This window comes from Malurus melanocephalus, unplaced genomic scaffold (assembly GCF_030028575.1).
Source record: "Malurus melanocephalus ecotype Western Australia unplaced genomic scaffold, MMel_1.1 scaffold_145, whole genome shotgun sequence".
In the NCBI taxonomy this organism is placed as follows: domain Eukaryota; kingdom Metazoa; phylum Chordata; class Aves; order Passeriformes; family Maluridae; genus Malurus; species Malurus melanocephalus.
The window spans coordinates 1,563,068-1,586,974 of record NW_026623377.1 but is presented as its reverse complement, the minus strand read 5'-3'; the positions used below and the strand labels follow the sequence as shown (position 1 = coordinate 1,586,974).

The 23,907-nt window shown below is 35.7% G+C and overlaps 1 protein-coding gene across 1 annotated transcript in view; it reads left to right on the top strand.

Moving 5' to 3' along the window:
* The window catches only part of POU6F2 (POU class 6 homeobox 2), a 317,022-nt gene that overhangs the window by 39,843 nt on the left and 253,272 nt on the right, over window positions 1-23,907 (top strand). Inside the window, exon 2 of the mRNA XM_057371373.1 lies at window positions 16,456-16,627. Coding sequence (XP_057227356.1) covers window positions 16,456-16,627 — 172 coding nt within the window. The remainder of the gene's footprint in view (window positions 1-16,455; window positions 16,628-23,907) is intronic.

Below are 23,907 nucleotides of genomic sequence, written 5' to 3'. Positions count from 1 at the left end.
AGTTTTTGAAATACTTTTGGAGAGGAAAATAATCACAAACCCATATGTTCTGTAACACTTACATTAATTTTCAGTGCAGTATTTTAGAATTTTTAACTGGATAATAGTGCAAGAAGTATTTATCTGACTCAGAGCAAGTTTGAAGTGAAAGACTTTTGGTGATACCAACTAGAAGACTGTGCACAGTTGTGCATTCCTTTGTTACACATCTCTCTGTAGAGYAGATCTTTGACTGCCACAAACAGAAATGCTTTTTTTACTTGCCTTTTCAGAAGAAGGTTGTAATGCACTTGCATTTCTTGTTTCTCTCCCCTGCCCCCACTCACAATGCCCATGATATGCATTTCAATGTAATTTTCCTCCTTTTCCTCCTACATAACTCTGTGGGTACCTTTGAGCAATTTGCTCACTCTGCTGTGTTCCAGCCTCACAAAATCTGATCATAGAAATGGTCCCATTGATTCCAGTACCTATACTTAGTCCAAGGCTACACGCTTGAAGAACCAGCATATACCCTTCAGATATAGATAAATGGCTATTATATCTTAAAGCCATAATTTAACCACACTATTAATATGGCTTTTTTTTTCATCACTGCAGTTCAGTTATTCTGTCACAACAAATTTAATGATCTGGTTTGGCTTCTGTTAATGCTTTTTAGTATGTAGTTATCTTTTCTTGAAAGACCCCTAAGGATGTGTGCGCACACTAGTCATGTAGGAGAAAGAAATAGTATAGATGGAGTGACATGAGTTACATGGAGTGACCCCTAAACATTGGGGTTTGAAGCCCAGCATAAACGTTCATTTGTGTGATCACTTCTCCATGTGATACCTCTTCTTTGTGGTCTACCAGATCACTACCCGATATCAAAGGAAATGTGTGTCTTTTGAAAGCTTTACCCTATTTGTGATAGTAGTTGTGAGTGAGAGGTGGAAACTAATGCATTTTGTTTTAACAATTTCTCTTCATAAGTGCACATTCATTCACTTATCTTTTTTCTTTTCTGATGTTTGTAAAAACAGAATAAAAAATCCTGGAAATCTGCAGCTAGAAATTTCCTTCAGGAATAAAGCCAGTTGAACAATTTGTTCAACTGTTTCTATGTTAGATTGTCTGTTCTCCTATTGCTTAGTTCTCCGCTGGAATCAGACCGGTCAGGGAATGATGTAGGGTTGGACACAGTTCTCTGAGTAAAGGTTTGTGCATGTGACCATGTGAGACTTCTAAAACTATAAATGCTTTAAACTACTAGATAAGGCAGATTTTGATGTTATAAAGTCCAGGGAATTACTGCTTAAGCATGCAATTCATGTTAATGCACCGCGATCCCCGGTGAGTTGCTGATTAATCTAAGTGGGTTATAGCGTAGCCTCTTAGTAGCTTTTCTTTAACTGATTCATGGAACAGAATTCAATGTTTCTTCACGCTGAATGTATGATCTTAGAAAAGTGAAAAGGAGTCCATCTTTTTTTTCCCTGATTATTGTGGTTTTAGATTTTTCCTTCTTTTATTAACTTCTGTTCCATACAACACTTGGCCTTGAAATATAATGAAATTAATATTGTATGCTTAATACTCATAGTCCTCTAAAACTGGGATTACTTTCCCTTCCCTTCCTTCCCACCAGAACACCCGCCTCCCCCCCNCCCCCAAAGTGTTCCCTTTGGATTTCAAAGCTTATGAATTTCTAGGCTTCCCACATGAAAAGGTAGTCTTGAGCCCAACAGGAATTTTGTTGTGTAAGTTAGGATTTGAAGCTGCCAGATGAGCAGAGGGAAGTTTGGAAACTGCTGATAGAACTGTAAAAGTAGTTTACTTAGATGGAAACTACAGTTTCTCTTTTCTGCTGGATTTTGGCAAGTTACATTGGGAATATCTGTGCAAACATCTTGGTGCCACAAAACTGATCTCATATCCTAGTTAAGCATCATGTCTGAGAACATTTAATGCTTTTGCTATTTTGACTGCACAGGTGAATAAGTTTTTGTAGAAATGTTTTGGTTCCATGTAGGAGTTGCTGGGTATCTTATACTAGTAGGCCTGTGGGTTTACTACTTTACATTCTCTTTGAAACAAGCAATACTTTGTGATAGTCACTTACCTGGCCTTATTGTGCTCCCTACGAAGATGGGATGTACTTGTGAGTACAAAATTGGTAACACATGCTTATTGGGGAAAAAAAGCTTTTTTTCCAAAACCATTGCTGCTGCTATTGCAATAATGGGGTATCAAAAAGGCAAAATTGTATGTGTTGTCAATGTCTGCAATATAATTTCATTGACTTACAATGTTTAAAGTGAAGACATGATGGTAAGCTTATATAAGGTGTCACATTGAAGTAATCACCCACCAAATTGATTTTACAGTAAAAGAGAACATTTTAATATCCACATGAATTCTGAGGACACTGTAGCTTGCATTAAAACAGAGATCAAAGTATGAGATTAGGCATTCACATATTGTAGTGCTGAGAAATACTTAAATAACCTGACAAATAAACTGATGAAGTAAATGTGGGTAAAAGGAGATAAGAAAGTTAATTTTAATTTATTAATATGAATTTGGTCTAAAATGGAAAAAACAAAAAGACAAAAAAAGTGGATGGTTTACTTTTACTTACCCCACATGTGGCCACTTCTATTTATTTGGTGCCTCCCTAAGCGTCTTCGCTTATGCTTTTATTTTGCCAAGGTTTCTCTTTAGAAATCTTCAGAGTAATGTTTTAGGTTGGAGTCAGATGATAAAAAGGATCCCGTTTTTGAATGCGAAGAGGCACGTGAACTGGTACAGTCAGCCCCATGAATTGAGCAGAGCCGCCTGTCTGAGTGAAAAAGGAGCTCAAGGAATGTCACCGATGTGCTCCCCTCATTTTCCTAAGCTGTAGATCTGAAACACCGTACTGGGGCTCGCTGGCTGGAGGCAAATTGCTGCATAGCAGCACATATGATGCTCTGCTTTGGATTTGTGACTAATACAATACTGATGAAACCCCACGGTTTTGGCTATCACAGAACAGTACTTGCACAGCGTCTGTGGTAGAGCTGTGAAAGAAACTGGGAAAGGACAGTCTCTGTAAAGCCTACCTAGAGAAAGTCTATTTACAAGGGCATGTAGTGAAAGGACAAGGGTGGAGGGCTTCAAACTGAAAGAATAGGTTTAGATCAGACAGTAGGAAAAAATTCTTTACTCTGGGAGGCATCAGAACAAGTTGCACAGAGAAGTTGTGGAAATCCCATCTCTGCCAATGTTTAAGGCCAGGTTAGATGGAGCTCTAAGCAACCTGGTCTAGATGATTCTTATGTCCCTTCAAACCCAAATTGTTCGATTCTATGATACTGTTGGGACGTCTGATCCCAACAGACCAAAGGGATATTCCAAACATATGATGTCATGTTCAGCACTAAAAGCTAGGGGAGAAAGGGGGAGTTGGGGATATTTGTGGCTATGGTGTTCATCTTGTCAAGTAGCTGTTATGCACAGTGATGCTTCACTGCCCTGGAATTGCCTGAACATATGCTGGTCAATGGGAAGCAATGCTAAAAATTCCTTCTTTTGTTTTACTTGCATATGCATCTTATGCTTCCTTTATCAAACTCTCCTTATAATGGTCCACAAGCGATGTCTCCCTCTATTTTCTCCTCACCCTGTGGGAGAGGGGAGTGAGTGAGTAGTTGTGTGGGTGCTTGGCTGCTAGCCATAATAGCTTACCAGAAGAGTGCAAATCTTCAGGATTTGTAACTGCTGTGACCACAAGCAGGAATAAATGTGTCATAAGAAAATTTCAGTAGTTTTAAAGAATAAGAACCACCTACTGAGACTTTAAGGATAGTCATATTGATAACTGCTTGTAAAGGGAATATTTCTGAGGAAACTTCAGTGGTAGGAAGGAAAGAAAAAGTAATATTACAGGATAGGGTGTGATAACAGCAGACACGAGCTCCTGATTTACAGTGTTTAATTTTCCTGTCTTCCTTCTCTGCAAAGAAGACCTTCATTCCTAATTCTTCTTGAGCTTCTTAGGCTGGGAGGATGGAAGGCACACGTTGAACCCATGTGAGTACCAAGGAAGCAAGGGAGAAAGCATCCTTTGCTCCTAGAAGACCCTTTGAAATTGTGCCAGTGTTGGGTTTCATAGGTACAATCAAAGCCTGCAGCAGCTCTCAGAAATGTATCAGAATTGCCAACCGGTTAAGAAATGAGAGATGGACTTTTCTGATTTAAGAATAAACTGGTCAAGTGTGCATAGCTTGATTATTTGTTCAACACATAAGAAAATGGATATCTGCGGATATTGAAAGCAGATCAGTCATTAAAGAACTAGGTTGACAAAAGGAATAAATGGATAAAATTATTAATGGTCCACTTAAATATAGCAGAAATTGTCCTAGCAGTAAATACAGCTAAAATTTTGTGAATGTGGTTTGAGGAAAGATAGTTTTTATGAAACTCTAAGTTACATATGATTAAACCTTACAAAAGCATAAAGCAAGAAAGAGTTTAGTAAAGATTTTGTGGGGATAGAGTAGATTACATAGGCAAATTTTCACAGGATGGCTTAAAAGTCAAAATAGACACTCTGGCCCAGCACTCTCTCCTTTGCAGCTGGCACTGCATACAGGTTCAGTGGCAAAACTCAGCCTCAGAAGCCTCAGTGGCCTTTTATTATAAGCATCTGGTGGCAAACTTCCTCTCCCACAAAGGCAAGACAATCTTTTGTTAAAAGACAATGAACAGAAAGGTCCAAGGTGGTTTGAACACTGTATGATCTTGCAGCTGTGCTAGTATGTTCAAGCTTGCTGCAGAAAACCTAAGTGTCTCTTTGGATTTGCATATGCAAACTGTAAATGCATGAAGTCTCTAGATTCAGAAAACTAATGATAAATATGGACAGAGGAATTAACTTTTCCTTAAAGTAAAAAGCAAAGAAGCTTTCTTCAAATATATGTGCCAACACACAATATCAATTTCCCTTTGGAATGACACATGAAAACAACTTATAATGAACAAATAATGTGAGATTGTGATCAAAATTCATATTCTCTATTTTATTGCTTCGTTTCTGTATTTTTAATCACTCTGAAATTATTAAGGGTTTTTTAATATTCACTTTGGGGATGCTAATGTTACCAAAGCAGATACTGTAAAGATCTGCTTATTTGTGCCTGGGTTGTGCATTAAAAAAAAAAAAAAAAAGAAAAAAAAAAGAAGCGCAAATTATGCTATGTCTTTAAATAATATTAATAATTTGAAGGAAACTTTTATTTTCAAAAACTATTTTTATTAGTTGTTTTTAGAAAATTGACATAAAGTTTGTAATATGTTAAAAAGTAGGTTTAAAAAGTAATATGAGACCAATAATATTATGAGATTTTGTTGATCTATGGKTTTTTTTTTTGAAACAAACTACATTTAGGGTTACCTATAAATATCTTGTTATTAATTTCAATGACAAGAAGATCAGTGTCTTTGCACAGATCTCAGTGATTTTTCACAAGAACAACTAAGTATGGGTTTGTCCTTGTTGAAGCAGCTGGCAGCAGTCCAAAAGGCTTCATTGGGAAACAATCAGGCTTGCTAAAAACTTTATATATGTGTAATATGTACATACATATATGTGCAAATATTAGATATGCATGTGATAAACAATACCAGCATCTTTGGAAATATTTTTTCCTATTGAAGAGGAAGGAAATCAACAGCACTTGTGACTGCTCTCTGAGCAGAGAAGTGATAATTACTCTTTTAGAGTGAAACTGAGCAGCTCAGTGATGTTAGCCAGTTCGCAAAAAAACAGGCGTAAGCATCAACGAGTTGCTATAGTTGCGTATTTTGGTTTATTCTCTGATCTGATTTTTTCGTCCTTAAAATGTTGTTTGTTTTGAAGGAGTTTCCTTGAGAAATTATAGAGAGCCAATGGCAGATCATTGTATTGCAAATCTTTTTTGTTAAAAGAAACAATAAACCCTCCAAAAAATCCCCGAGACAAACAGTATTTAATAAAGAACAGATCTGTTCATGTAGGAAAATACCAGCAGATCTGAGAAATGCTTCATTCATTGTTTATTGATAATCCAATTACTGTAATTGCTTGTAAATGATTGGTAAATGTTTTGCTGTTTTCCTGTTGTAAAGCATTAAAGAGAAAAACTGCTTTGTATTGAAGTGATCCCCCTGTATGTCCAACACACAGTGCTGTTACTGGATGTGGTGTGTGACACATCCTACCCTGGTATAGTGAACAAAACATTGGCAGTTCATAAGTACACCTGTAACTTCCAGCAGATTAAGGTCATTGATCAAAAGGTGAAGCACCCTTTGGGCTTCAAGTTCTTAAAGAAAACCATGTCTATATGCAAATTTCTCTAGAAATATGAAGCTGTGTGGTAGTTGAAGGCATGTTGAATTTGGAATAAATTTAATTAGAAATGAATATGTTGTGAACTAAGATGTGAAAAGAAATATGTGGTACCCAGATGTTGATGAAGACCTGGTGTGAAGAAAAGTAACCCTGAAGATCTTTTGTAATGATTAAAAAAACAATTGCACTCATTCATCAATGAGAAAGGCTTGGGAAATATAAAAAGCATTGCATTATTGATCTGCAGTATTAGTGGCATTATTAAGTATGTTTAGCAGTTGTAGCAGCAGGTTTTGCTGTTAGATGATCTCAGTGTAGGAGAATGACAGGAAAACTATTTGAGATTGTTCCTCTTAACCTGGAAGCTGCAGTGCATCTTCTAGTATCTGGAAAAAGAAAATAATATTTTAGTCTGTGAGTCTCAGATCAGGTGAGGCTCTCAGTTTCTTCAGTAGATGGGCACTATTGCTTTTTTATTCTATGTTTAGAGCAGATAAAAGGAAATCTGAGGGTCCACCCCTAGAAAGTATGGTATCAGTAGAAATGCTGGAAGAGAAGTAATATCCCTTACTTGTCACTGAAATTCAAGTGTGCTGTATTACAGGAAGCACCATGAAGAGCTGACTGACTTAACAAAGACATAATATATAAAATTAAAGTTGAGCTATCCTAAGTTTGGATTCAGATTTGGGAAGCTCCAGCCTTGTTTAGGAAGAAGTCAAGGCAGACTTTCTCACTTGCTTCAAGATAAAAAAGAACAATTTTGTATTGAAGATTTTTTATTAATTCCTAATTGTGATATTCTGGTGAAATCATAATTTGCCTAGTGTTATTTGTTTAAGTATATTGACTGTATCTGTAAAGGATTTTAAAAGATTTGGAAAAAGTAGATGCCAAGTTTGCAAACTGGTCTAGGTTGTTCCTGTGTATCGTATTATAAATTAGAACTGTTTTTAAAAGTGGCATTCAATTCAAGACCTGGATAAAACTGGAGTTAAAGTAGCATTACTTAAAAAATCTTCAGGAAAAAAGAGTTTTCAATAGAAAATGTGGCTTCATGGCACTATAAGGGATTTGTACTCATTTCAACAAATTTTCTCTTGAAGGTGTTACATTGTGGGTGTTTGATAGAATTTCTGGTGAGAGCTAGGGAATATCCTAGTGAAGTGACTTTCCTGATATGGCTGAGTCCATGGCTGACTACAGATGGATCTTGATTTGGGTTTTCCTAGACCAAATGCAAGTAATTGAATTAACCACTGATCTGGGTTACTATTTAACCCATGCTCTGATTGTCAAAAATACAAGTTAATGGTTTCTTTGTTTTACATCATGAAAGTCCTAATGTGTTATGCAAAATTTAGTTTTTGTTTAACTAAGAGGAGAGCTTCTTTCAATTGCTGAGTCCCTTCTATGCGGCCTGGTCAAATTTCTCTTTCATAGCTGATCAACACTCAAAATCTATTGTAAGTTTAGTTTTGGTGTGATTCTGGATGCGCTGATTTCTAAAAGAAAGCAATTTTAACTGAATTCTGGCTTTGATGGTTTTTTACCCAAAGTAATTCCTAGTGTGTGCATGGTTGACAAAGCCTGAAAAATGAAAATATAGAGAAACTGCATATAATACTATATTTAGATTCTGATTAGGCCAAGTTATTATCATTTGAATGCTTTGTGGTGGAAATCCTGATAAGAAATCTTACTCCTAGGAAAGCCTAAGTGTATGCCATGGAGTATATTACTGTATTTCTTAATTCCAAAGAGGTTGTTTATGGCCTCTTCTCCTCATGGAGAGCAGAAGGATTGTGCTGACAAGGGGGTACTGTGGGTTCTAGAAGGATCTTTCAACATATGTAGCATAATCATCTGTAGAGAGAAGTCTTGTATTTAAGGGCTATTCAAAATAGAACTTGAGCAAGTATTAAACAAGGAAAAAGACAAGTTATAAAACTGTCAGGCTTATGAAAGCACTTGTGATTTGGTAAACAGGATCATGTCTTCTCAGGTGGTCAATATGGAGACTAAAACAACACCATGTGAAATAATTTTCAGGGTGAAAAAGGTTTTTTTTGTTTTGTTTTGTTTTGKTTTTTTTTGTTTTGTTTTGTTTTTCTCTCTTCTTTTTAATTTTATTTTTTTTTAAATAGCAGGGATCCTTCAGACAGATAATGTATTAAATTAGGGTAGAATAGTATTTTTTCCATAGGAGTAATGAATACTTTTATAGAACCTTTTTTTTTTTTTTTTTTTTTTTTAATGGAAGCCAATGCTTTCCTGTTCATAATGGATTTTTTCCAAGTCTTATGGTAAGTTGGCCCTGCAGTATAAAAATTTTAGTTACTCTTTCAGGTTTAAAATTTTCTGGATGTTTTCTTGTTTTTGACATGGCTCCCTCAGAATAGACCTGTCAGAGTATTGGGAATGATCCACTACTCCTACGAAGAAAACGTGTCAAAGTCTAACTCCTCATAGGARCATTTTCTAATTTCAGATTTAATTGCTCTCCTACATAATTTCCTTCTTTCAGGCAACCAGATGAAAGAAGAGTAGGAAGTCTCTGGTTTTGATGATCTGAAAGGTATTTTCCAACCTAAATGATTCTATGAAATAAATGGGAAAGTCTATTAAAAGCTTATTACACCATGTTGGTTCCAGTCAAAAATGCCTGTTTTGCCTTTGCCTTATCCTGATCTCTAGGGCCTGATTGCCTGCTTTCACAAAAATGGGTCAGGTTTTGTGTGACTTCAAGAATCTTTAACTAGAAGAAGGCTGTTTTCTCTCACCACTCTCAGGACTTGTTATTTCTACTAGTGGCTGTGTGCTGCTGTTTATCATGTGTTTTGAGAAGCATGGTAGCTTCCCAGAAGAGTAGCTTCTCTGTCTCTTGACCTGTATATGCATACAAACTTTTCCTACCAGCCCACAGACAGACAAGCTCCTTTCCAGTAAGACAATATGACATTTAAATGGGGAATCATTATAATCAGGACAAGGCCAAAATTAAAACCCTTGTTATCTAATTAATAGAGGAAAGTTTTAAATAGCTTCACCCCATATCTGGTACAAAACTCTAAACAAGAGTTCTTGCAACAAGAAGAGCAGTGTGATCCTTAAATCAGACTAATAATTGTATCAGAAGCTTTAAGGTCAACTCTTAAGACTTGAAAGCTTCTGTGCTGTGTGTACTCTGTCATTAGTGATCCCTAAGTGTCATGTGTGTCAGCAAAAACACAAAGTGTGGATTCATTACTGCACATATTTCTTTGCCAGCAGGATTAAGAAATGGCTTTTCTGGATCAGAGGTGCAGAAGTCTTCTGCAATGAATTATATTGTTCCTTATTTTTTCTACGGTGAACCCAGCATTCTTTGCCTTCCTTTCCTGTTTGAAGATTGTAGCATGACTGCTGGGTTACATTTAGAGCAATAAACGCAAACTGATTATAAAATAAATGGTGACCTAGCTATTTACTACTGTGCAGCTTCTATGTGCCTATTCCCTGCAGCCTCTAGCTAGCCTGATTAGCAAATTGAACTTCTCTTGTTCAAAGAGAAAACCTTTCAGCTTGCTCTTAATAGATGTAAGAAATATGTGCAACATATCATTGGGAAAAATAGTTAAATGGGGGGAAAATAAGTTTAGTGAGGGATTTTTGAGTATGATTTGAGAACGCATTGTAGTACCTCAATCTCAAGATGCAGCAATTCAAGGGACATTGCCTCTTAAAATTTAGTTTAAAAAAGAAATAAAATTAATTCTATTTAAGATTCCTAAAGCAACAATTAAAAGCTCCATAGGTTCTGTAAACCATGTTTGTTTTTTTTCCTGTGTGAATCTATGTTATTCTAATTAACAATAACCATTTCAATTTTCCTAGAACTTAAAATTAAGTAAATAAATGCAGGAGACTATACTAACATTACTGCTTGTCTTGAGAAGAATATTTCAGTGAAAGAAGCACAATGGGAAGTGATAGTTTTTCTAACTTTCTAAATTGAATTGTAATAGTTTGTACTAGTAATAATTAAGCACTGATTTTTTTTTTTAATTTATTATGCTCTGTTAAATGAGAAAACTATTTTATAATTGCAACCTGGACACTTTTTGTGAAAATGAATATCGCTGGAAAAACAAAATGTCCAAAGCCACATTAGTATTGAGAAAAGGGAGAACTTTCCTTTTCTGCTACAGAGAATTTAATGAGGAAAATAAATATGATTCAAGCTGAAGAAAAGCGAAGACTGTTTTGGGTGATAATATTCATATTGAGTGAGATGAGCTGATGATATATCAGCTTTTTGCTGTAAGAAGAAGGAGAGGTAATACAGAAGATATTAGTGAGTTGAATCTTAGTAATATAGGCAAGAGAAGTAAATATTTAATGTTGTAAATAAAAGTTCAAGATCAAAGTAGTGAAGGGAGATTAATGATCGTGTATCAGCAGTCTTGTTTGTTTTGCTTATAAACATCCATCCAAAGGTGATGGTACAAGTGGCTGTGTAGAAAATGAGATTTTTCTCTGTAACTTTTCCAGGGAAATGACAGCCAGCAGGTAGAAATGGTCAGAGGCTAGCAGGGGACAAAAGGTTGATTCAAAGAGTTTGCATAAATCAGTCTATTGGTTAGATTGGGATGGAAACATCAGGACATTAGTGACGGCAGATAAAACAGTGTTCGGAGAAGGTTGTCAGTGAGATTTTTATTTATGGAAAAAAATGAATACCTCTAGAAGCAATAAGATGAAGGAAGAAAACTTTTTCATAAGAAGACCAAGGTAGAAGGTAATCCTACATTTCACTGGTATTTAAAAAAAAAGAAAAAAAAAAATCCAATCCTTTTCCAGTAGACTCTTTTCAATGTATTCCTCACACAAAAAGTAAGCTAAAGTACATCTTAGAATAGCTTTATCCAAATTTGTGATCATGTTCTATTTTGATTAAAAAAATTAAAAAGCTACAATTTGAATAATTTTTAGTGCAGACATTAGAATAATAAGTCATTATAAAATGTAAATTTTATGTTTATTTTATGAATTTTAGTGTTTGCTCTCAAACAAATTCATTGTGTTTGTCCCAAACAGAAGCATGTGCAAAATCAGGATCTGTGTGGGTAGGGGTGGGAGTTTGGGCAAGATTTATTTCATGTTTTGAAGAAAGACAGAAAATTGATTTACAGTACTTCTAAGGTAGGGGGAAAATAGTCTCTGCAAAGTAACTTCATAATAAGGGCAAAATAAAAAGCAAAACAGAGGATCTTATTTTATCTGTGAACTAAAATTTAGAAAGTAATTACATTCAGAGCAACAATGTTTATGGTGCAGTAAGTACAAAATTTAGACCAGTGGCTAAATCAGTACATGAAGCCTTTATAAAGTTCTATTATCACCTGAGTCCTACTTTAAGGAGGAAAGTAATTCATTCTCTCATTTTTAGACTTCTGCCTAGGGCAGGTTTGACACAAACCCCATACTGTTTCTTTTAAAAGCTGTCTTTGATTACTAAGTAGTTTTGCTTAGAAACTGCACCTTTACCCTTAAAGTGCAAAGGCAAGACTTTTAACACAGTGATAAATGTTCTCCTCTACTTCACACAGTGCTTCAGATAACAAAAAAGAAAAGGTTTTGGCTTTTAGAAGAGGGTGTGTTACCTGAACTGTAATTTGCATTTGCAAATCCACCTGGTTTTTACTATCAAATTAAGGCCAAGAGCCAGTTTTAGTCATCAGGGAGTGGTGGAGCTGAGGAGCGGTGTAGCAGATTCTGTATCTGAATTACAGGAGGTATAAGCCACCCCTTAAGGGAGACACAAAGCACTGAGCACCACTTGCAGCACAAAGCTGTCAGGGAAATCTCATGGGAAACAGGCGAATCTGAAAATACTTGCGCTAGTTGGACAAGCAATAGATGATAAGTTATATGAGTATCTGCAAGGGATGTGTGTACAATTTGTCACTGTGTGTGTGATATATGCAGTTATATTTTGAATTAGAGGACTGTGATTCGTTAGTTCTCTTGTAATTAGAACTTTGAAATTCTGAAACATTATATGCCTGTTATATACCCTTGCCTCTTACTTAAAGCATATAAACCCTTTTTACAAAATTCATCTTGCTGGGTTTATGCATTCTTAAATTTTAGAATTTTGCATATGAAAAGCTGAAACTTTTATGTGTCTGTCAATAAACCGAAGAGCCTGTGTTATGGTGCAAAGTGTAATTTGACCTATAAGCACCTTCCAAAAAGCAAATACTGAGTATCAAACCCAGGGATATCCAGTGCAGGAGAACAAATCCTGATCGTATTAGCTACTAAAGATGTGTACACAATTCCTTGCCTCAGTGCCTCCCCTCCAATGCCGTGGGTCCACTCTGGATTGGACTTGTGGGTGGGCAGAAGAGGAGGAGAAGGCTCCTGGGCCTGCAGCTGCCATAACAACTACTCCAGAATTTTTTTTTGGGAGGCCATTAGGAAATACAGGAACAACTCCTCTGATTACAAAAAAAAGGAATTTTGCAGACTAGGCCACTTGCTGTGCACTGGAATTCCGATTTATTACATGTTTTGCAAAAACAATAGTTTTTAATCATGCATAATTCACTGCAGAGCAAACACATTTTTAAGCACAGAAAGCAACTGAAGGCCTGGAGATAACCTGAAGTTTGAAAATGTCCATTTTTAAATATGTTTTTCAAGGAAACAAACCTTTCCTTAACCCATCGTTTAAGTGATTTATTTAGTCTTCATGTAGACTAGAAATTTGGACAGTATCTAATCCGTCTGCTTATAGAGAAAGTTGTTGTTCAATTACCACCTGACAGAGAGAGCTACCCTGGGGGTTAACTACAGGTTTTTGTGCTGTCTGAGGGAGGGGGCAGCAGTTTGTGTTATTTCATTTTTTATAGTCCTTGCCTGTGTGTTTGTCAAGCTGTTTTAAATTCACTGCTAAGAATATGCCCAGCCATGCGAGTGACTATGTTGATATTTACTGTGGCACAGTGATACCTTGCAGCAAAGAGTTCCACAGGTTTTCCACCACCTACTCTTTGGAGTAGTATAATTTATTAATAGTAGATTTATTACTTTTTCCCATTTCAGTGGAGACATCTTTTCTCCTCAGATGAGTTTAGGGTGAATGGTTCCTGATCTACATTTTCTCTCTCACGTTTATTGCCTTGTATCCTTCGATCTTGCCCATCCTTAGTCACACTTTTCTGTAAGCACTCCCAGTCCTTTCGATCAGTTAATCATTCTTACTGCACCTTTTTCTGATGTATCCTTCTTAGATGGACTAACCAGAAATAAAATAAGTACTCCAAATGAGGCCAAATTATTGATATACGTAAGAAATAAAATACTAGCCTTGTTGAAGTTGCTGTGAATTCACATTACATCAAAGGGCTGAGGTTTCTCCCACTGCTGCCACATTTCCTGCATTATTCTTCCTCCCATTTTTCATATATGCAAATTCAGACTGTGGCAACTTACACTTAATCTAGAATCCTACTTATTCCCTTAAATCCATTCAATTGCTGTTAGTCCTCCGATTGGGAGGTTTTTTTTCTGTGGACATGATTAGCGCCCTCCCAAAATTACTTCGATGAAAAGGGGAAAATTTTGTCCCAATTCATATTTGTTATGGATGTTAGTAACAAATCTTGGTGTTAATTTTGAATAGCTGAAACTGAGAGCAGCAKCACAGACTGGAACAATGCTGCTTATGTTCACAATGACCTTTAGCTGCAAAAATCCACTAAAATACATTATTTAGTATATGAAAGCAAACAATTTTTTTGCCTCAGTCAATGGCTGTCCATAGTGCAATATGAGTATGAGGCAAAGCAAGTCAGATTTTTTTTTTTACAGTGTCTGCAAAAGAAATATGTCGGCTTCTGTTTGCTCTCCAGAAACGTCTAAGCAATGTTCAGATGGTTGCTGCCTAATAAATACAGTGAATGAAATGTTAATAAATCGCCAGCAGTTTAGCCTGACAATAACATGGATTGACCGCATTGATTAAATTGATTATGTTTCATATATTTACAATATGTAGACACAAGCCTAGTTTATTTTCTGAAGAGTTCAAAGTAGATATCAGTGGTTTAAAAAAAGGCAAAACAAAACAATGCAGTAATGTTTGTGGTTGCTATCTGCAATAATCTAATGCTGACAGAGAGCAGTATTTTATTTAGTAATTAACAGTTTAAAGGGGAGAGAAGCTGTCATGTTGGTTCTTAAGCTGGGGAATGTGATGAAAGATGATATCTGCGATCTCATCCTTTCCACTTGTTTAGGATTGTCAGAATGAGAAATGTCAGCATTATGAAAGCTCAGCTCTGCTCTTGATATGATAAAACCCTTCAAAACCCAGTCTTTCTTTCCCTCTCCCCCTCCTTTATCCCTCTCCTGCTTGCATTTGTTTTTTTATTTATCCTGTTTTGTTAGATGGCAGAAATATAATTCTTTTCTTTCTTCCTATTATAAGCCACCGCTTTTGTTTTATTATATGTTTCACAACCCCTAATGCCCCACTGAAAATTACCTTGTTAAATGACAGTGTTTCAAAGCCATGAATCCTTTCCACCATTCCCTCAGAGGTTTGAAACAGTCAACAGACTGTAAAGAATAAATAATAAAAAAGTATTGATTATTTTGATGACTGTGAGATTCAATTAAGTATTAATTTTGCCCTCCAGTGGACCTATCAAGGTATTCAAAAGGGAAGATTCGGCTCAAGTAAATGCGTGCTGAGTGCTTCAGCCTTAAATAGGGAGAAAATGTGTTTACCTACAGTATTTGAAGAGGAGTGCATTGATGCACAGAGTCCAATATTTAAGTGCTGTGCAAATTAAGCCCTGGTGACAGTGACATTGTTTTCAGCAATATGAGTATTGACTAAAGAAGTGCATTTGATGACAGCTTAAACTATTTGTATTGATTAACATTTTCATAGATTATCATGTGTCATATCAAATTCACTTTTCAGACATGAATACATTAAAAAACCCATAGGCAAACATCGACCAATGTGAGGACGGGACAGCGGGAGCATGCTAGCCAACCTACTTGCTTGCTGGTCACCTGTTCTCTGCATAAAAACCATTTAGGCATGAACTTTGCAATAAATAGCTGCTAGAGAGAGCAATAAGGTCACTTGTTCTTTTTCTCTTTTTTCGTTTTTTTTACTCTGCGTTCTGTGCTGTCATGATATTATGATTATTAGTTTGCAAACGGAATAACCGAGTATGGCTGGAAATAGTGCCTGACCCCAAATGTCCTCAATGAGCAGAAGATAAAACAGATTCAAATAATCAAGAAAAATTTAAATGTATATGCATGTGTGTGTGTAATGTTTTATGTGGGATATAATGTTGCAATCAGAAGAATAATTGCAAACTGTATATGTAAGTATCTTCCCCAATTTTATATTTTAGAGTATGGTTTCTGTGTTTTTTATTTTCAAAATAAAAAAGCGTTGTTTGTGTCTTTATGGACTTTTGGAGCATAGCATCCCAATTACAGAAATAGTTAGAAGAAAACTGTATTTCTTTTGAAAGTCTGTAATGAAATGGCTATTTGAGTTTGTGTATTTTCATTGGAATGCTGTAATGCTATAAACTGTGTATTCGATTTTGTTAATGTTGTACAGCTGAGGATGCCTCTTTAAATCACTATGGAGCACTCACAGGGTGCTCTTCTTCTGTGGTATTGGAGCATATAGGAATTTCTCTTCTTACTATGCTAAGGACAGGATGAGGTGTAAAAATTGTACACACACACAAAAAAAGCACATGCCACAATTAAAGCTGTGTTGGTTTTGTTGCTTTCATAGAAGTTTTTCTCCAAAGCATCCTGAATCTCTCACATGCTAGTTGAGCTTTAATAGGGTGGGGAGTAATGGAAAACTCATTGGCTCTGTAATAGCTCTTCACTTGACTGCAGCCAGCAATAACAGCAGGAGCAGCCAGAGATAAGAGAGAGAGAGTGTGTGTGTGTGTATGTGTGTGTGAGAGAGAGAGAGAGGGAGTGGAAGAGAGAGTATACGCACACTAAAGCTGCCACTTTTTTTCCCTCTCACTCTTTTTTCCCCCTCATCCTAGGATCCAATGATAGCTGGACAAGTCAGTAAGCCCTTGCTGTCACTGCGGAGTGAAATGAATGCAGAGTTGAGAGGTGAGGACAAGGCAGCTACTTCAGACAACGAGCTGAATGAGCCCTTGCTTGCGCCTGTGGAATCAAATGACAGCGAGGACACTCCCAGCAAGCTCTTCGGTAAGTCTGTCTAGGTATTTCATTTCACTGCTGCCATGTTGTCCGGAAGAGCAATCTCCCCCTGGTTGTTTTTTTTGGGGGGGTTGTTTTTTTTTTTTTTTTTGTTTTTTTTTTTTTTTTTTTTTTTTTTTTTTTTTTTTTTTTTTTTTTTTTTTTTTTTTTGTTCGCTCAATTTTCATGTAAGTANTTTTTTTTTTTTTGGTAGGTTTTTTTCTGTTTGTGTTTTTTCTTTTTTTTTTGTTCGCTCAATTTTCATGTAAGTAGGAAAGACTAGCTTGGAGCATGCAGGCACACAGTCCTCTGCTCCCATTGCAAGTGGTTACCAGAATGAGWGTCAGTCCTGAAAACTTTTCTTAACAATGAACATATTTTGTGCAACTTGCAGATGTTTTCTGTTTTTTTTAGAACCATGGACTCTTATGCAAAATAATGGGGGGGTGGGGGGGAGGTGCGTAATTTTCTTGGAGTGCTTTAACATTTATTCTGTTAGGTGCTGGTGTGTCACACATGCTACCAGCTTTTTCTAAGGCTTTACTAAACTGAAAAGTTATAATTTTTTTTTTAATGGTAAAAAAAAATCAGACTGAAGAGAACTGAAAGATTCTCAGAGAAAACACTTCATACTGAGTCAACAAAGCCTGGCAAGGGTATTGCACGTGGAGCTAATATTTTTGGAATTTAAATTAGAAATGAAACGTTTCTTCTCAAGCCTGTGAAAAGAGAAATTACCTTTTGAATTTTTATTTATTTTGGAAGAGTTCAAATTGTGCCAGATAAGCATAACCTTTCACAATCAAAACAAAAGCAGTGAGAGCGGCACTCCAACACAGACATCTGTCATTCAAACTGATGACACCCTGTAAGCCAACTCGAGCAACTCTGATCTCTAATCAGAAAAGGGAGCAGAGCTGTTGAGGCGCGTGCTTGAGTGATAGATGTTGATAGGTGTCTGAGCTGTAGAAGCACTGTATGGTACATTGTGACATTTTGGGTTTAGAGGGACTGCACTCCTGAAGAAGTCCCTTTTAATTATTTCTCTTTGTGACCTGAAACAAACCTTAATAAAAATGGAACATTTCCTTATTTTTCATTATTTTGTTTTTGGAAGTTGAAGGGAAAAAGATCTTGTTTAAAGGAAATGCAGCTTTAAAGGAGAGGGTGAGAGCCCATTTTCTAAGATTCAACTTTTGATTTCATAATCTGTAAGGAAGTCTGTAGCAGTGTTCAGATTTCAGTATTCCACCTATAGAAAGAGCTGCAAGATTTTCTTTAAAACAAAAAACCGCATGCAATTTTATATTATAATATTATTTACACATTACTGAAAGATACAGGACAGAATGTTTTACTAAATAACTTCACTACAGATATGGGAGAATAATAATTAACCCCCCCCAAATTTAATTTCTGGATTGCAGTAATGACTATTACTGAATATCACATCCATTTTTAAGCACCCTCTTAGTAATCTTTGTTTCTATGGAAAGCATAATTTCCATTAGCAGTTAGAATTTTATCTAACTAAAAAGCATATATAATAATGATTTTAGCCCATTTCATCCAGGAAATAATTATAATGTTAAAAATTCCAAGAGTTATTATTATTTAGAGAATATAAATATCTTCAGCTGTGTTTATATGTTTTATTTGCTCAAATGTTTAGGGTGCTTCTATTAAATATAGCAAGGCATGTACAAAGCAAAAAATGAGCTTTTAATTTGAGGATACTGAAATGTCTGTTTGCTTTTAGATCAGGAAAGTCTTCTAATAAAAGGCAGGATATTTTTTGAGCCTTTGTCATTCGGATGTTCTACAGTGATAGTGGAATTTACACAGACACTTTCATTAGAGTTGCCATGTGTGATATAGAAATGATGTGTAACCATATCTTGTCTCCTTCTGGGCTGAAAATATGATTTATCTCACTAAAAGCACTAATGAAAAAGCTAAAAATTCATATATTGTGCTTTTTCTGTTGGTGACTGTAAGACGTAGCCTGATGCTTTTACTCCTAAAAAGATGTTCCAGAGTAAACAAAAGTAGGTGAAATAGTCCAACTGCTGCAGTATGAACTTACGTACCATCTACTGAGGTTTTGCTACAGTTATGACAGGTGCTAAACGTCTATTTGCAACAGCCCTTGTTGAATAATTTCAGTAACTTTGATAAGAAAAAATAAAGGACAGTTGGGAAATTTGGTACATTTGAGGATCAAGCTGAGCAAATGTAAAATAAAGATGATTAGCTGTTATGTCACAGATGCATACCTTAAGATAGATTTGCAATAAACACTAAAAATAATTAAGTATAGTTGTTTTTAAAGCTCTGATACATAAATATGGAACATCACCACTCTATAGCTTTTTCCTTTTGTTTAATGTTATGAATAGCATTTTTGGAATACATACTTCATACTTTTCTTTGCAGTCTCTGAAGTTAACTTAATGTGAACTTATTGACAGGTGCTGGCATAAAGAATGACAATTCCTCCTTCAACCTTCTTTCAAGCAATCAGAGAAAATAATTCTCTTTTGAAAATATAACATTTAATATAGGCTGTGTGAAAATTTTCGCCAAATCCATTAAGCAGTGAGGGAGGAGAATTGCAGAAAGTTGAGAGGAGACAAGTCCATAGAGAACAAAGTTTTTCTACACTGCTGCTTTTCTTTTTTTTTTTTTTTTTTTTAAGGATTTGTGAAAATCATGTACTGATTTATTTGGAATGAATGACCAGCATTTGTGTGTCTGTTGATGTTGGCAATATTTCATGAGTCTTATTTTCAGATAGATGAACAGAGTTGAATAATGAGATGTGAAGAATTTTCTTCTCTTTTACCAGACACATTCTATTTAGCTTCTTTTGATGGATGAGTTTTTTTCTGAAAAGACCTGCTTTGCTCACCTGTACCTTTTCCTGAAATCCACCTCCTTATTCTCAAATTTCCTTGTTTTTTTATCTCACTGCATGCCACAGTAACAGTGGGTATTTACTTTTTGTTACTTGTCAAAATGATATCTCTTCAAAAACAATCCCTGCTGCCAGTGAGGAAAGGGCAGGAGTACAATTAATTGCACTTATTTTTTAAGAGATACAATGAACTTTTGTTTCTTTTATGGGCGCCCTGCTGTCAGTGACAAAATGAATAAATGCTGCAGCATTTTGAGTCTCAGAAATACCAGCATTAAGTAGGGATAAGTTCCTGATGATCTGAAATAGCTTCCACCTGAAACTTGTGTACAGGTGTCTGGGAAGAAGCACTTTGTCACTGTGGTGCAGCTATTCCTTGTGAGTGATGACAGGAGCAGCTGTGATTAGAGGGGCTGCACCTTATTGTTGTTTGCTGGCTTGTTTTCTCCTGCTGGTGGTGATTATTTAAAAAAAAAAACTAAAAATTTGTTTCTTTGGGAAAGAAAATGCTGTCCCATCGTCCAGGAGTCTGTTATCCTCCACACTGGACTTCTTGGAATATGCATACCTGCATGCAAAAGACTTTTGATACCGAATTCATATGAAACCAGAAAAGGGTAAAAAAAGTTGTCAAAACTGAAGTGCAAAATCTTCTTAAAGGATTCTGCCCTGAACCTTAAAAATACAGTTTTGAAGTGTGGGTTTGCACAGCTACAGTGTTTCAGTTACAGAAATCCCAGTTTTGCTGTACAGTATGAGGTGAAGCTGCTTTGTAAGAGATCTTGTAATATATTATTTACCTTTAAAAATATTTTTGAAGTAGTATCTCCAATTTTAACCACAGGATGTAATTAATAACAGAATAAATGAGTATGGCTCTTGACTTGTCTGGCGGTGTCATTTTCAGATCAAGTTGTCTTATTCTGCAATATGCTTCAAAACAGTAACCCAGGCCAAATTCCACTGCTCTTACTAGAGAAAGCTTTTCTAATGCTAAGTAGTAGTTTCACTTTAATAAACACACCGGGATTTGATACTAACTGAACTCATCCTAGTTGTCATTCTTTACTATATATTCAAACAAATCTTGTATAAGTTAGGAAGTATCACTCTGAAAAATAATCTTGGAAGAAAAAAACACCCTTCATGTTCAGCTGTGTAATAAACTGTTGAGATTCAAAATTTGGTATAGACACACTTTTTATATATGTTGTATTTTAAATTCTCTGTACAAAAAAAAATCACAAGAACGAAGTGGCTAATCCAAGCATCAACATGCCCTATGGACTGAGGGTGACTTTCCTGGAGTTAGATACAGTCCTTAATTAATTTTCAATTGAAGGCAATTTGTTACATAGTAAGATGACAGTAAAAAAAAGCTGGGAGTGCATGCACTTGCATATTAAGGTAATTTTACTGTATAATGAAAGTTTAGTCTTTGAGATTCAGTCTGTAGCTCTGTGCATCAAACTGTAAGTGTATAGTGAGGGCAAAACCAAGCCTGTAATTGCGGAGCACAATTGTTTCCATTTAATTATTGCAGGACAGAAAAAAAATTGACTGCTAATATTTTTTTTTTATTATTTTTTATTTTTTGCTGAGAAGGTTTTGTTCTAGTGAAATTAAGTCTTAGGCTTCTTGTGATGGATCTGAAGACTGTGGTTTGTCATTTTTTTGGTTCATTAGTGGGCTTTTGATCTTTTCATAATGCTGTGTATGCTTGAAATATGGTTTGGGGATATGGGAGTTAAGTGAATCTGCTCACATTTAGATAAACAAGGTTTTCTTTTCAAACCCCTGCATTGGTTTTGGGATTTTATTTTGCTTTCCCATATTGTTACACATTTCAGAACTGTGTTCATCCTTCGATATAACCCTACATGTATATGCTGCAGAGAAACAAAGTAGAAGTTGGTTCTAGTTGATTATGTTTTGCTAGTAAAGCCCATGTATTACTCTTTAAAGAAACATGTTGGATTAGTTTTTTGTTTGTTTTTTTTGTTTGTTTTGTTTTTGTTTTTTTTTGTTTGTTTGTTTTGTTTTGTTTTGTTTTGTTTTGTTTTTAATAAATTGGAATTGCCTTGATTAGAATTTATGGCTCTGGAATAATTTCACTTACAAAGAATGAAGAACTAAATTGTCTTTTACCTCTTGAGACAGTGGTCTCTGCAGATCAGAGCAGAGGTCATTGCCAGGTTGCTATGAGGAAGCTCACATTATCATCCTTTACAGTATATCTAGCCTATGGGGGCCTTCAGACTATGAGCTTTTCTTTCATCAGCGTATTTAAGGATGATTCTCAGTGGTTTGGTTATATCTTCAAATTTGAGAGGCCTGTAAGATCTCTGCCCATCCGGCACACTTTGCTGAGGTTTGGTAATTTCAGTGGAAGAAAGCAATGTGTATTTGTTGCTCTTGATGGATTTAAAAGCTCTTTAGCAAATATTTCTATTCTGATAGGGAAGTTCATGGCCCAAACGGTCTCAATATTAAAATCAGAGCCTTCTTTTAGATGCAGCAGACATAACATTTGAAATATATTTTATCTGCATATATAGAGATTCTTATACCTCCACATAATTTTATTCAATAGTTTCCACATTGTGGATGTTTTGTTCTGAGACAGTAGTTGTTATCCATGCCATAGGACTGATCCTGCCAGTTTTTGAATGTGTGATACTTCCCTTAAAGCAAATAATCTGTGGATTAAGAGCCCTATTTCATTACAAAGACTGTGTCAATGAGAAACTAATGGGTGGCATGTTTACAGGACTGAGTCATCATACAGGCTTGTAAATCCATTTTCTAAAATCTAGTGCTGTCTTGCTCAAATAATGAGTAGGTTCTTAAAGAACCCAGAGATCTGGCTATGTGATTGATTATTGTTGCTGAGGGATGTATTTGACATGAGTATTTTTAAATAGGTATTTGCAAGCGGTTAGGGATTTGAATAATTCTCTGAATAATGTTGTTGTCTGATTTCTTTGCAGAGTTTGTACTCTGTCATTGGGACACTTGTGAATGGGGAATAAGTGCTCATTAAAGCCTAAAAAGCTGTTGTGACGATATAAACACAAAGCACCATGCAATGGTTAGATAGAAAATCTATCCTCAGTCTAGCTTTCCTGTTGTGCTTAGGAATTGCAAGTAGCTCAGGCAGTGGTGGTAGCACATATATTCCAACTCTGAGGAGACCAGTGTTTTAGTCATTTAACCTTTGATGAAAGCAATATTGGGCTGATGAAGGATAGATATTGCAGCCTCACTCATAAATTCTCTTGCTTATATGGAAACAGACTCTTGTTGCTGTCCCTGAATTGTGACAAAGACAGATTATTTTAAATTTTAAAAAACACACAAAACCCTAAAGCTGATTTGAGTATGAGTTAATTATAGTTGTTGGTTTTTTAGAGTGTATGCTATGTGTTACTTAAACAAGGCTTGAATCTGATTTTCTGTATTTATTCACAGAACAACTTACATTAAGGAAGGAAGAAAAAAATAATTAAATCCTAGTATGTTATTGGTGTGACTGAATGACAAATGGTTCATTTTTAATTAGTTTGACATTTTTCTCTCTGTCTTGGAAGTTATAAAAATACCAAACTTGTTTAAAAGCAACATAAATGGCTGGCTGTTTTAAAGGGGACTTGCTGGCTACTAGACAGGAAACAGGTAATTTGTGGAAGAACTGTTAGATTCTTTGCTTGAGATCCTTGCCAGTTTGTGTTTTGAAATTAATAATAGATCAGACACTTGCACATTAAAAAAGAAGTAAATGTAAAAAAGAAAAGGAAGGAGAACTGTATGTTTCTATTCGACTTCATGTGATTAATCAGGTTCTCTGTGGGAATGTGCAGGTGAGGCAGATGAAGGCAAAGTGAGATTTGCCCAAATGTACACATGGCAGCACTTAACACCTCTGTTGATTTCCTTATGCTATACAAAGAGGCAGCAAGTGCTTATACCAAACTGGCACCCGGTCAGGGGGCAATCTGTATAAAGTTTCCTGCTGTCAGGTTAATAAATTTTTTAAAAATATCCAAAGGCAGAAGTAGCTGTAGGAAGCTCATAGTAACAGTTGCCATTCTCCCGTGGATCGTTTTTCTCTTTAATATCCTGTGTAGCACTTGGTTTTCCGTGTTGTTTTGTCTTCCTAGGCTTTGTTTCTTCTGTCATTTGTAGGTTCTTCTTTGTTTTAATTCTTTTTCTTTGTGAAACTGTTTCTTTAGTTGCATCCATCTCTTTTTTTAGGGAGAGCTAGTCAAAAGATGGGAAGATCTGCTTTATGGGGTTTTATACTTTGATTTACTTGCATATTCAATATATTAAAGTTTCTTTCAATAAGGGTTTGTTTTTTTGACTTTTTACA